Below are 12,122 nucleotides of genomic sequence, written 5' to 3' on the forward strand. Positions count from 1 at the left end.
CGCTCCCGCGGGCGCGGAACCTGCGCTCCCCGCCGCCGTCCCGCGGAGCTGCCGCGGGAGCCCCGGCAAGTTTTTGGCGACGGAGAGCGGAGCGGGCTGCGCCGGGGGGGGCTTCTGCGGAAAAGGTAAGGGGGGGGTCCGGCCGCGGGGGAGGGGCGGCCCCGGGCATCCCCGGGAGGGACGCGGTGCCCCCGAGCGTCCCCGACCCTGGGAGTGGGGAGGACACGGTCCCCGTGGGTGTCCCGAGGTGCAGGAGGGCAGGGAGCCCAGCCCCTCTAGCTGTGTCCCCGGGGCTGCGGGAGACACGCTCCCCCGGGGGGGTGAAGGAGCACAGCCCCAGGGTGGGCGTGGGGGACAGGCAGTGCCAGCCCAGGCTACGACCTCTGCTCCCCGCCTGGGCAGCCGTGGGCACTGGTGCGTGTGTGTGAGTGACACAGCTCACTGAGAGCTTTAGGGTGTGCGTGTGCGTGGGGTCGCACCCCCTCTCTAAGGGGTTTGCAAGAGTCCTGGGTGGCTAATGGGGAGGTGGAAAGCAGCCCTGGCACACAAAAACTCTGTAATCTCCAAAGCGATTTCGGGTAGGGGACTGAGGACTGCCTTTCCTTGCACTGCAGTCTGTCCCTCACGTAGTGAGCAGTCACTCAGCTATGCTCTTTTGCTCTTCTAGGACTTTTTAAGGCTTGCTTTATTTGCTAGGCAGGCAGCAGTATCTAAGCTTCCCCTGTGCTAGGAATTTCAGAAATCGATTCACGCTATTTACCGTTGAAAGAGACTGGAGGTCAGCGGAGTTTTGAGGCTCATCAGGTTTCCTCCTCCTGCCCAAGAAAGGCTCTGGCTTTGTTGCATGTTGGCTGAAGAAAAGTAGCTGTCCATGTCTGGAGAGGAAAAGGGCAAAACCAACAATCACACAAAATAAAATGTATGTTTTTTCAGGTAGACAGAGTGCATGTGATCAGGCCAGTCCAACCATGCCAGTGTCCTCACAGGTGCCAGATGTGGACATGGAATGTAGGTTTATGTTTGATTCTTCCTGCGGACACAAGAATAGGGTCTGGGATGCAGAATACGAGGGTTTCCTGGTAACGTACCTGTGGCAGCAGCTGCTTGGAAAACTTCATCTCATTTTGAAGTCTGATTAAATTGAGGGGAAAGGAGCTTTCACAGTCTGTCTCTTCTCAGAACAGAGTCTGAGCAATGGAGCTTAAATCAAATTGAACAGCAGCTTTGTATGCCCAAAGACTACGTGGCCAAGCAGTTTGATTTCAAAGGGCTGCATTGTGCTGGCTGGATAGCCCCTGATGAGACATTCTCATCTGAAGTCCCTCCCAGAGGAGTTACAGATTTAGTCTTGATTGAGCATAGTCACGTTTTTGAAATGTTTTTGAGTTGGAAGAAAACTCCAGCAGCTGTTTCTGTCAGAAGTGAGTGTGAATGTGTTTAGTACCTGCACTGATGCTTCTGCAGCTTGTGACTCTCCACTAAACATGACAGCAGAGGGGGAGGGTTGTGCAAGCTTCCCCCTCTGTCGCACGCTCACCTGAGGGAGCAACTCCGAGAAAGGAAGACCTTTGCGCAGGTTTCCAGCAGGCAAGCAGAACCAGAACAGGTTTGTGAATTGGCAGGGAAGCAGGTTACTCACTGTCTTGTTTCCACAAGGGTAAAGACCATGTAAGCACCTCTTGGGGCCAGGTGTGAAGAGGTCCCAACATCCCTCTCACAGAGGAGCTCAGACAAGTGCACCACCTTCTAATTCATCTGGGGGGGAAGGCTTTACAAGCCCCTAGAGAAAGCAGCAGGGGAAAGTCTGAGATTTTTGCGGTAGTTTTTGTACTGATCCTAGCTTCACTTGCCTGTGCAGTGCACATAGGTACAATAAGTTTACAGGATCTAGTTTATGATTTACTTTCAGACACAAAAATGATAGCTCTCCATATTTCTATAAAACTGATTTACTGTCCGTGTGTCAATGACATCAGCGTATCTATCAGTGCAAGAGATGCTTTTTTATAATTTTCTGTATTACAGTGAGAGATGTGTGCTTTACAAATAGCTCAAGCACAACCATAAAAATAAGGCCTATCCCAAGTAATATGTCAGAAATAGAAGTTCCTCTCCCCTGGATTATTGTTACTTTTTGCCAGCTTGATCTCACAGGACACTTGTAGCTCCCCTGATGTATTGCAGGATGGAGACCTGCCAGGGATCTGAAGGAAATAAAGTCCTGCAAGCTTTGCCAGTTCTCTCTTTCCTTTGCTGCGTGTGTGCATGCACGCTGAGGAGCAGGAACAATTCCTTCCAGACTGTTTATGCTGGGCCTTGCCCTGTCTCGTCATCAGTGCAGCTGTGTGACCACAGTCCCTCCTTTTTCCCAGGCTCCATGTTCTTAATACACGTATGCTTTGCTAAAGCATCTTGGAGAGGTGGTGTGCATGTGCTGTGTTCAGCATGTCTGCTTCCAAGGGCTCTTGAGGAAGAATGAAATGTGGCCTAGGGGAGAACTATGCATTATGAGAATTTCAGGAATGATTTGCTCAGCCCTAAATGAAGGTTGTTTCCAATTAAGTTAATGAAGGACATCATTCTCATGGCCAGAGTCACTCAATCTGGTACAGGGAGGTATAAATCACCCCTCCCCGTACATGGACACTCTTTACCCTCCAAAAAGCACAGGAGAGTAAGGAAGATTATTTTCACTGGGCTGTGAAGCATTTAGGATCCAAGGTGCTCTGTGGAGGAGACGAACCCAGCAGCCCCCTTTCACCACTGACACTATGTCCTCCTGCCCACCCATCATACAAGGGGGGTTGCCAGTCTCCAGCACCTCAACATCCTCCTCTCCTGCTGGATTCACTCTCCTCTGCACCAACTTTGCTTCCAGGGTGAGTGACTCCCAGTCTCATTCCCGGATGCCACTCTGCAGCCTGGGACATCGCTCCAGCACTCTGACCCCTCGGCTGGGTCTCACCCAGCTTGCACCGTTGCAGGGCTCTCATCACCAGAAACTCCCTTCCTTGCAGTCTGTTGTGTATAGGGATAGTCAAAGCAACAAGCAACGCTGAAGGCACTTGTATGGACAAGTGCTGTTACTCAGTGTCCCAGACAGAGCTATAACTGCCCGACAGTGCGTGCATTTATCCCAAAGGCATAGGCTCATGTCTTAGTGCATGCATCCAAAATGTGTCTGTGGAGCTCTGCCCATTTTTTACATGTTTGTGGTTAAGGTGAGAGAGTCACTTTCTCAAGAAATTCTGAAGAGAAACTTAGAAGCTGATGAATATGTAGCAAAACCTCTTCCCTCCTTCCTTTTCCACATCCACAGTGTTATACTGTGGGTCTAATAACTTGGTGGTTTTCTAATAAATTTAACCTTAGCATCAATTAAAATACTTTGGCACACAAGGAAGGGAGAGGTGGGCTCCTAAGGACATTCATCATAGAAAGCACATTGAGATTGGATTTTCGTTAGCTGTGAAATTAAATACTCTGAAGCAGCTTTTTCACCCTGACAATTATGAATATGCATCAGAGTGATGTTCTCACCCTGCCCTGCCTGCTCCTGCATGTGCTGGTGAGGAGGAAAGCTCATTTCCTCACAAACCTTTTAGAGGGTGGCCTGAAAAGGGGAGAAGTTGGGCTCCAACCTTTTCTGCTTCCTTCTGATGGAGAAATCTCATCAGAGAACTTTTTTGCAATGTCCCATCAGTTCTGCCTGCGCCCTTCAGTTAAAGCCTTAGATCCCCTAGTTGTCTGTCTTGCAGCTGTCTGTCTTCCACTAAAGCCCAGATTTGCTACTGCTGCTTTTTCCCAAGATAAAGTGACTCACAAGATTTTAACAAAAACCTGAACATGAGCCCCATTTATTTTGCTGTTCTTTATGAGTCACTGCATAGTATGGCAAGGATTTGAGGCTAGGGACAAGATTTGCACAGGGCAGGTGAAGAAAGGCTGGGAAATGTTTCCCTTTTTCCTGCTAGGCATTTCCAGCACTTGTGTCCAGCAAGTCAGGATTGTCAGTGAAAATCTCAAGGGAGAACCTAAGTCTCCACAGGACAGTCAATAAAGGGAGAGATTCAGCTTGAACTCTGGGTGTGAAAGCGCTTGGAATGCTTGCAAGGGGCTCACATCGCAGTTATCCAGAAACAACTTTTATTGAAATGATTGATCTTGTAAAGGGAGAAAGCAGTCATCTCCCACCCCTGGAGCTGCTGTGCTTCCCTCCTAAATGATTTTGTAGTTTCTCTGCAATCAAGCCATTTGTACTTGATGCCCAGATCCTGGCTTGCACTGGGGCGTACCCTCGCAGGAGCGCAGCAGCTGGGCTGGTTTCTGCAGGCTGCCCTTGCAGAGGGAGCACACCGAAGTCACAGGGCCTGGGGCTACCCAGCTCCCAGAACAGGTAACAAGAGTTTTGCTGTTGCTTTAATATCTGCTGAAAGATGGGCCCAGCACAGACCGGAGTGAGGAGGGACAGCTTAAAGCTGCCTGGTGTCACCTCTGTGCAGGTCCCTCTGTCTGGGATTCATGGGCTCTGCTCAGGATTCCTGTCAATTCGATTCCCTAAGCTCCCAGGGAGCAAACGGGAAAGGCCACCCCGGCTGGACACCGGCACATCCCAGTGCCTCGGCCGGGCAGGCAGGGAGGAGCTTCCCGGAGCTGCAGGTGCCATCGGTCGTGCTGAGGACACAGAGAGGGGACAGTCACCTTCAACGTAAACCTGTAAGTGAAAGCCTGTGAGCAGGTGACGAGCTGAGAAAACTGAGTTACTCTGCGATGCTTTTAGTGTGGTGCAAGTGCAGAAAGATCAGACAGTGACTTGCTTCCCTGGGTATCCAGTGCAGGCTGAGGACTGGCGTGCAGCTTCCCAAGTTAATATTAGCTGGGATAATTTTCTGCCTAACCCCTTTTCCCTCTTAAGCAGAGCTCAGGGTGGATCTTGGCCCATTGCTGCTCAGACTCCAACCTTGCGTGCCCTAGTAATTATGTTGTGTAGACATCTATGGGGATGGCCAGGGAGTTTGCACTCTGCCCAGAGCAGCTAGAAAGCCCAAGCGAGCAGATGGAGGTTATGGTGACTTCTCGTGAGCAGCATCTGCTGCTGTGGGGCCACACTGACAGCACTTGGTCCTCTGCACTGCGACCAGGGAAGATGAGTAGGGAGAGGGTAGTAAGGGTTTAAAGCAAGCACCTTGTGAATTATGTTTGCTAAGAAAAGCAAATTGATGCAGCTGAACTATATCATGCAAATGAGGACATTAAAATATGTTCGAGTGGTCCAAGGCTACCGTGGTACCAAAGCAGAACTGAGATCAACATCCACCAGCCAGGAGAGCATAAGGATAAGCAGGTCAGGGGAGCGTGCACCTGCAAAGTGTGTGCTGGGCTGGCAAGGAGTCCTCCAAGTCAGGTTGCTGCTCTGACAGCAATACTATATTGGTTAAAGTAGGAAGCCTCTAGGATGCAAATGTTAATATTTTCCTTACATATTTTACCAGGCAATTATTAAGAGAGACTGAATTTTTAAGACTGAACATCAAAACTGTATGTACATAAATACAAGTAATGATGTATGAGAAGTTTCCATACTGTACTTGTATGTACTGGTAACAAGACAGGGGAGATTTGATATGTTCAAGTAGCAAATTAGCTGTGTGCCTGTCAGCCTGCCTGGGCAATCACACTGCTTGGTGCTTTTTCCCATAGGTGCTTGCATATCAAACCCTAAGGGCTAGCAGCCTCTTCCAAGCCGGCAGATAATAGCTGGGGTTTAGTTTATTGGTAAAGCACACGCTGTTGTTAGATGTGCCTTGTTTTGCACAACAAAGGATTGGAAAACTCCCATGTGTGGTGGTCATTTCTCTGAAGTGAAAGTTTGTACTAGGAAACCCAAACAGAAGTGGGTAGACCTCCTGGCTGTCCATGTTTGCCTTCACGATGTCCATGCAGTGCCACAGAGCAGACTTTCCAGACCCGGGCAGGAGGATGGGGCATTTCAAAACAGTATAGTACCTCTTTCTCATTGCCAAAAGCCAATAAATGAGTTGAGGAGGGAGGCAAGTGTGCTGCACTTCAGCAGCCATTAGCTGAGCTTCCTGAGAGCCTCTGTCAGTTTAGCAGGATGCTGTAAATGGAGCTTAATTTAAAATCACATTTGCATCAAGCTGTCAAACCAGTAACCTGGGCAAAACATGTCTCAAGGATGTGGGAGTATGCCAGCAGCACAAGGGCTTTGGCCATGTCTACTAGAGCAAGCAAGCCAAAACCTGGCTTGCTGTTGCTCCTTCTGTCTTCAGTGCATGACACCCCTTTCTGTGCAGCACACACTTGTCGGGACTGTTTTGCACAGACCAGTTCTTTTGCTTTCCGCCATCTCTGTTCATAAGGGGAGCAGGAACCATCCAGAGAGGCCAGACGGTCAATACAGTGAATTGAGAACCATGGATGACCATTGCAGCTCCCATTAACTAAATTAACCAGCATCCTGCCTGGTCTGCAGAGGCAACTTCATCATACTCATGGTATGTAGGCACCAACCATAAAAATATTTGATTGCTTAACATCAGATGCTTGAGATAAGTTCACTGAAATGTAGCAAGTGGGACTATATGAGCTGTAAATATCCCATGGATTGCGTGCCCACCTAACCCAAGAAAGCCATGAAGTAGGCCAGAGGAACCATGGTCAATCAATATTCATCTGTATGGGCCAGTAACACAGAGAATGAAAAACTACTGGCAGGATTTCTTGGCAGTTTAACACCAGTTAGTGTCTTAAAATACATTTACGCTCAAAGCTAATTTACACGGTACTTCAAGTAATTAGCTCCATCTGTCTGAATGCAGCCTTGGATGTGAGGTGCGCATTTTCACCCGGGTACAGATAACAAGGGTAGTTGCTCTGTTTGTGAAGTCCATCTCAGCAAAACTCATGGAAAGAGGCTCTGTCTCCCATGGCTCTTGGCCCATGCGGTAGCTCCCAAGCTGCCTCATGGCAGTTAGGGGTCATGTAGGGATCTGTGCTGGGGATGTTATTGTTATTCACCTCCTCCCCATAAGGCCAAATCTATTCCCTGTTCCAGCTCGCAGCATGGCCCTATGAGGACTAGGCTATGGGGCAGGAATAAGCAGCCTGCTGCCACTTGTGAGGGTGAAACCGTGCCCAGGCTGGCCCCAGCTGCCTTCCCCCCCCAGCCCCTGCTCCGCGGCAGGACACTGTTTTCAGTTCTCCCACAGCGTGCAGGTAGGGACCTTGGGGAAGGAGGCAGGAATATTGCATGCATCAAGTATCCCAGCAAGCAAGCTAACAGCTATCGAAACATATAATTAAACCATTATTTTCTCTCGCCCCCTCTCTCTTTTTTTTTTTTCTTCACCTGAACAAAATATTTTTCCATTTATTTGTTATCAGTGAAGGGAGTGAATATACTGAAACATGTCTGCCGTTCTGCTCTACTACCCCCTATTAACTTCCTAAGCACTTGGGAACCTTTGGCTCAGCTGCATGAAATACCAGGGAAACTAATTAGGCTGATAAAACTCAATGATTGAGTCAGACACACTGTGAAAGGGAATGACTTTTTACTACTATTTTTTTGTTGTTGTTAATACATGTGTTCACCCTCAAGTTCTTCACTGCCTGCACTACTGGCAGCACAGATCAGATTTAGTTACAGCAGAAGAAGGAGGGTCCCAGCCAGGAGCAGTGATGATTGCGGTGACAATTCCTTTCTGTCCCCAGCTGTGGGGTCTCTTGGGCTGGGGTTTGATGAACAGCTTTTTGCAAGTCCCCTTGTCTGCATGGGCCTTTCTCAGCACACACAGTGCATGTCTCACAGTAGAGGCAATTAATATGCCACCGGGATGGCACATGAACAGGTCTCGGCTGCATCGCAAAGAGAGTTTGGGCCAAGCCTCTCTGCTGATGTGGACACAGGGACTGGTGGAGGCACGCAAAGGATGGGACAAACCTGGAGGAGGTGGGGGACTTTGCAAAACACGAAGCCTTCAGCTCTGAGCTGCCAGTCCCCATGTCCAAATGCACAGTGCCTGCTGCAGTCAGCACATGGCCGAGACTTGCAAAGAAAATTTAGATCCAAAGGCTAATGCTAATCAGTAAAATCTGTAATTGAAGAAATGGTAATCAAGTGAGATTACCAGCCTGATCCTATTATCGGCCCCCTGCCCAGCTGGTTAGGTCAGTGCTGCGTGCAGCCTTAATGAAGCCACCTCCCGCAGTGAGGTACATGCTGCTGGCTTGGTTTTAGCACCATGCCAGGAGCGTGTCGCAGAGCTGTCCTCCCCGGGAATGGAAGAAACTGATCACTCCTTCATTAGCCAAAATTCGCTCTCACTTGTATTTGTATTTTGCTTTGCAGATGGGAAATGTGTCCAACGCCTTGGTGTTCATCTCCACCTTATCGGAGAGAGAAGACCTGATTTTTGGCACACTCTATTTAGTCTTTGGTAAGGAAAGACAGCCTGTTATACCTCTCTCCCTGCTGTGGGTAGCCCAGGTGCCTGCCTTCGAGAGACATTCAGGCCTTTTGCAGTCACTGATGCTTCCAGAAGCGTTCAGTCATTAGCAGAATAATCAAACTGGCCCTTCCCACATTAGCCCTCCCCATGTTACTGAAAAGGATGATCTGGCCAAAGCTTGGTGACTGCATTCCCCTCTCAGGGGAACTGCAAGTACCAGTTATGTTTCTAAATATTTGGAAAGTTGAAGAACAACCTTTGAGAAACGTGCTGTAACTCCTACTGCAGCTCCCTGATGTGAGACAGGTAGGGACTCTCTGTTAGCATTGCCAGCTTCAGGACTATTGAAGGTGATTTGGACCTCCAGCTGGTCCTTGCTTTCGGCAGAAGATGCTGGTGAATGTCCTGTGATTTGGAGTTAGTGGCACTGAAAAGCCAGCAGGCAAAACTGAGGGGTTGGGATGTGCTCTGAAGTGGCCTAGCCCTGGTTGGTATGGGCCAGAAGTGAACAATGGGCAAAGAAAAGCCTTCCAGTTATCTGAGCCCTGAGCAAGTTGTCTCCCAAACGCTAGAAGAGTTTTTCATGCCTGGTAGGATGGGGAACCCAAGGCATGCTCACGCCACTGGGACTGCCAGCAGCCCTACAGGCACCTACAGCTCCTAGGAGTTAGTAAAGCTAATAAAATGTACTTAGTACAGATGTGAGACTAGCTCTGTGGGAAAAATGCCTCATGAGGCTGGGAAGAAGGACAAACATCTCATTACTCTACCCTCCAGTGACTCTAAAGCCTCCAAAGCTCTGGATTTGGCCAAGTCCTGCATGGGAATCCTGTTCCTGAGGGGAACTTTAGTGTTAGCTATACAGTGGCTTTGGAAGCTGGTTCTTACCACGGTATTTAATTTACAGCCTAATCCATTAGGGAGAAATTCTTGTCCTACCCAACCTGCCCCAAAAGCAGCAAAGATTCCCCTTCTGAGGACACCGAAACCTCTTTTCAATGAAAGCACGCTTACATAATTAAAAAAAGAGAGAAAGCCCTTGTTGTAAAATTTTAATCACCCCTGTTTGTTTTAAATACACTAATAGCAAAGAAAGAGCCTTCTTTTGTTTAGTCTGGATTTTCCTTGATCTTCATAATGCCTTTCTTCTTGTTTATTTTGTTACCATGATATTGGACAACACAGACTCACAGGAGTGACATTGCCAGGAAGAAATTAAAAAGGCGAAGGGGTGCACCTCCTTGGCCTCACATCAGAAGAGCAATCGCACAAAGCTCCCGTTATTTATCTAGCTGGAAGGAAGTGCCCCCCTTGCTCCTCCAGCTGGAAGAAGTGACTCTGGCCAGATCCTGCACCCAGGGCCCACTGCAGTCTCATCCCATCACTGCCCTCCTACCAAATGCCTCTGTAGGATCTCAGGAAGGGGAAGGGATCAAATTCAATGTCCAGCATCTCCAGATGTGCTCACAGAGCTCTGCAGGTCCCATGGGGTCCCCTGCTCAGCCCGCTCTGGGGAGGGAAGCCTGGAGCCCTTTCCACCCTCTGTAGACATCTCCAGTGTTGGCTTCCAAACATCTCAAGATGATCCTGGCTCCTTTCCCAGCTCTGTTACATACAGCACCGTTCCTCTGCCTTCTCCACAGGCATTGTGTCCCTCTCTGGGAACTCGCTGCTCCTGCTGGTGGCCTATCGGAAGAGGTCAATGCTGAAGCCTGCCGAGTTCTTCATCGTCAACCTGGCCATCAGTGACCTGAGTATGACAGTGACACTCTTTCCCTTGGCCACCTCATCCTTCTTTGCGCACAGGTACTTTGTGGAAGCACCTCTGCGCTGGCCAATGGCCCCGGGTGCACTTTGCAAACTTTGTCTTGAAATGGGGAGATCCCTGACAGGGGGGTGCAGAGGGACCCAAGGAGTCAGTCTGGTGGCACTTCACAGATATCCACCCCACAGCAGGGTGCTTTGCTGTTCCCTGTCCCTCCGGTTTATCACACAGACTTGCTGTAAAAGGGGTTTGGTGGTGGGTTTCCGAGCTGGCACTCACATTGCACAGGCACTGCAGTGGTGTGCGCTGGCATGGATCAGGGCAGCTCCTGCACATGTGGCTCTGTCTGTGCCTGTCTCTGGGATGCTGAGAGAACAAATCTGGGGCAAGATCATGCCCATGTTTTCTTGGGCAATCACGCGCTGCTATCCATGCAGCCCATTGCAGCCGCCCCACGCACGGTCAGCTTTGCTTCCAGTGTGGGACCGCCAGCTGAGGCCCCACGGCCAGGAGAGCGGCTGGGAAATACCCAGCCTTCCTCCAGAGCAGAGACTTCAGAGACAATTCCTGTCCAGCCGCATGGCAGGGGCTGTCAGCCAGCCGCCCCGGGCAGAGGGGAAGGGCTGGGTTTACCTGCAGGCTTTCCCTTACAGGTGGCTGTTCAACCAGGCAGTGTGCACCCTCTACGCCTTCTGCGGGGTCTTGTTTGGGCTGTGCAGCCTCACCAGCCTGACGGTGCTCAGCACGGTTTGCTGCCTGAAGGTCTGTTACCCAGCATATGGTAGGTGCTGGGATGTGTTATCTGATCTATACTTACACCCTTCTATTAACATAACTCTTTTTCTTCCTTCTCTTATGGGTCAGATACACCTCTTCTAGGAAAGCTTTGCCCATGGGCAACCTATTCCCAGTTAATACACTGGTGCAGCAGACTCTGAAGGCTTTTATTACTTATGTATTCACCCCCCTCTACCTGCGTGGGGCTATGGAGCCCCAGCACCCTGTGCCCATGCCCTGTGCTTGCATCTCAGCCATCCCCTGCTTCACTCCAGGGCTCAGGAGCATCATCCCGAAAAGTATCAAGGGGGTTGTCCTCCCTCTGTGGAAAAGTCCCAGCTGCTGTATCACAGCAGGTCACAGGGTTTCAAACGTCCATATGCAGACTTGAGCTTAGGCCAGAGCAGACTCTGCATCTGGGAAGCCACAAGCTCTGGCAGTGCAAGGAAGAGCTGCTTTCCCTTGTCCCTGGTGGGAGAGCCATAGGCCAAATATATTTAATTGACTGAATTAATTAATACAGAAGGGCTGGGTGTGCAGTGTTATAGCTCACTTCTGTAGCTTTGTTTTCACCTGGACTTCCTCTGTAGAGCTAACATGAGTGCAGCTCTACAGCTATATGCAGCTATAAGCTTGGGCATGCAGCGCAGAAAACACCTGAGAGAAGTGGGGGGATCCAGGAATGTCCCGTACACATTTACAGCTCCTCCTATTTGAAGCTGCTGCTTAATTTCCTCAGCTCAGCTGCTAACCCTCCATCTAGCATGTATGTTCAGAATATACATTGGATTAAAGACCAAAAATAGAAATAAAATGGGAAATCAAAGATCTTAGTTTGATTTGCAGGCCAGCACCCAGGGGTGCATCCTCACCCCCTCACCCATGGCTCGCTGCCTGTCTGCCCCGAGCCTGCGGCTGCTGCCGCCAACCACCAACATGCTTTGTCCCCAGCAGCTGACAGTGCCTCAAGGACGATGCTGGAGCAGAGTCACCTTGGTTATGTGCCAGCACAACAACTCAGGAGATCACTAAAAAGGTGGAAGGAAAGATAAAGATAAAAGTTGGCTCTTAAAAGGCAGCCCAGGTACCAGTGGCTTTTCCCTGTGCAG

General features: G+C 49.8%; 1 protein-coding gene across 2 annotated transcripts in view; it reads left to right on the forward strand.

Moving 5' to 3' along the window:
• The window catches only part of LOC128142171 (opsin-5-like), a 42,594-nt gene that overhangs the window by 27,168 nt on the left and 3,304 nt on the right, over positions 1-12,122 (forward strand). For both annotated transcript variants that reach the window (XM_052788034.1, XM_052788042.1), the window contains exons 3-6: positions 6,381-6,515; positions 8,372-8,459; positions 10,115-10,277; positions 10,890-11,017. In XM_052788034.1, the coding sequence (XP_052643994.1) occupies positions 6,513-6,515; positions 8,372-8,459; positions 10,115-10,277; positions 10,890-11,017 (382 nt within the window). In that variant the 5' untranslated portion in view covers positions 6,381-6,512. The remainder of the gene's footprint in view (positions 1-6,380; positions 6,516-8,371; positions 8,460-10,114; positions 10,278-10,889; positions 11,018-12,122) is intronic.

This window comes from Harpia harpyja, chromosome 1 (genome assembly GCF_026419915.1).
Source record: "Harpia harpyja isolate bHarHar1 chromosome 1, bHarHar1 primary haplotype, whole genome shotgun sequence".
NCBI classification, from domain to species: Eukaryota; Metazoa; Chordata; class Aves; order Accipitriformes; family Accipitridae; genus Harpia; species Harpia harpyja.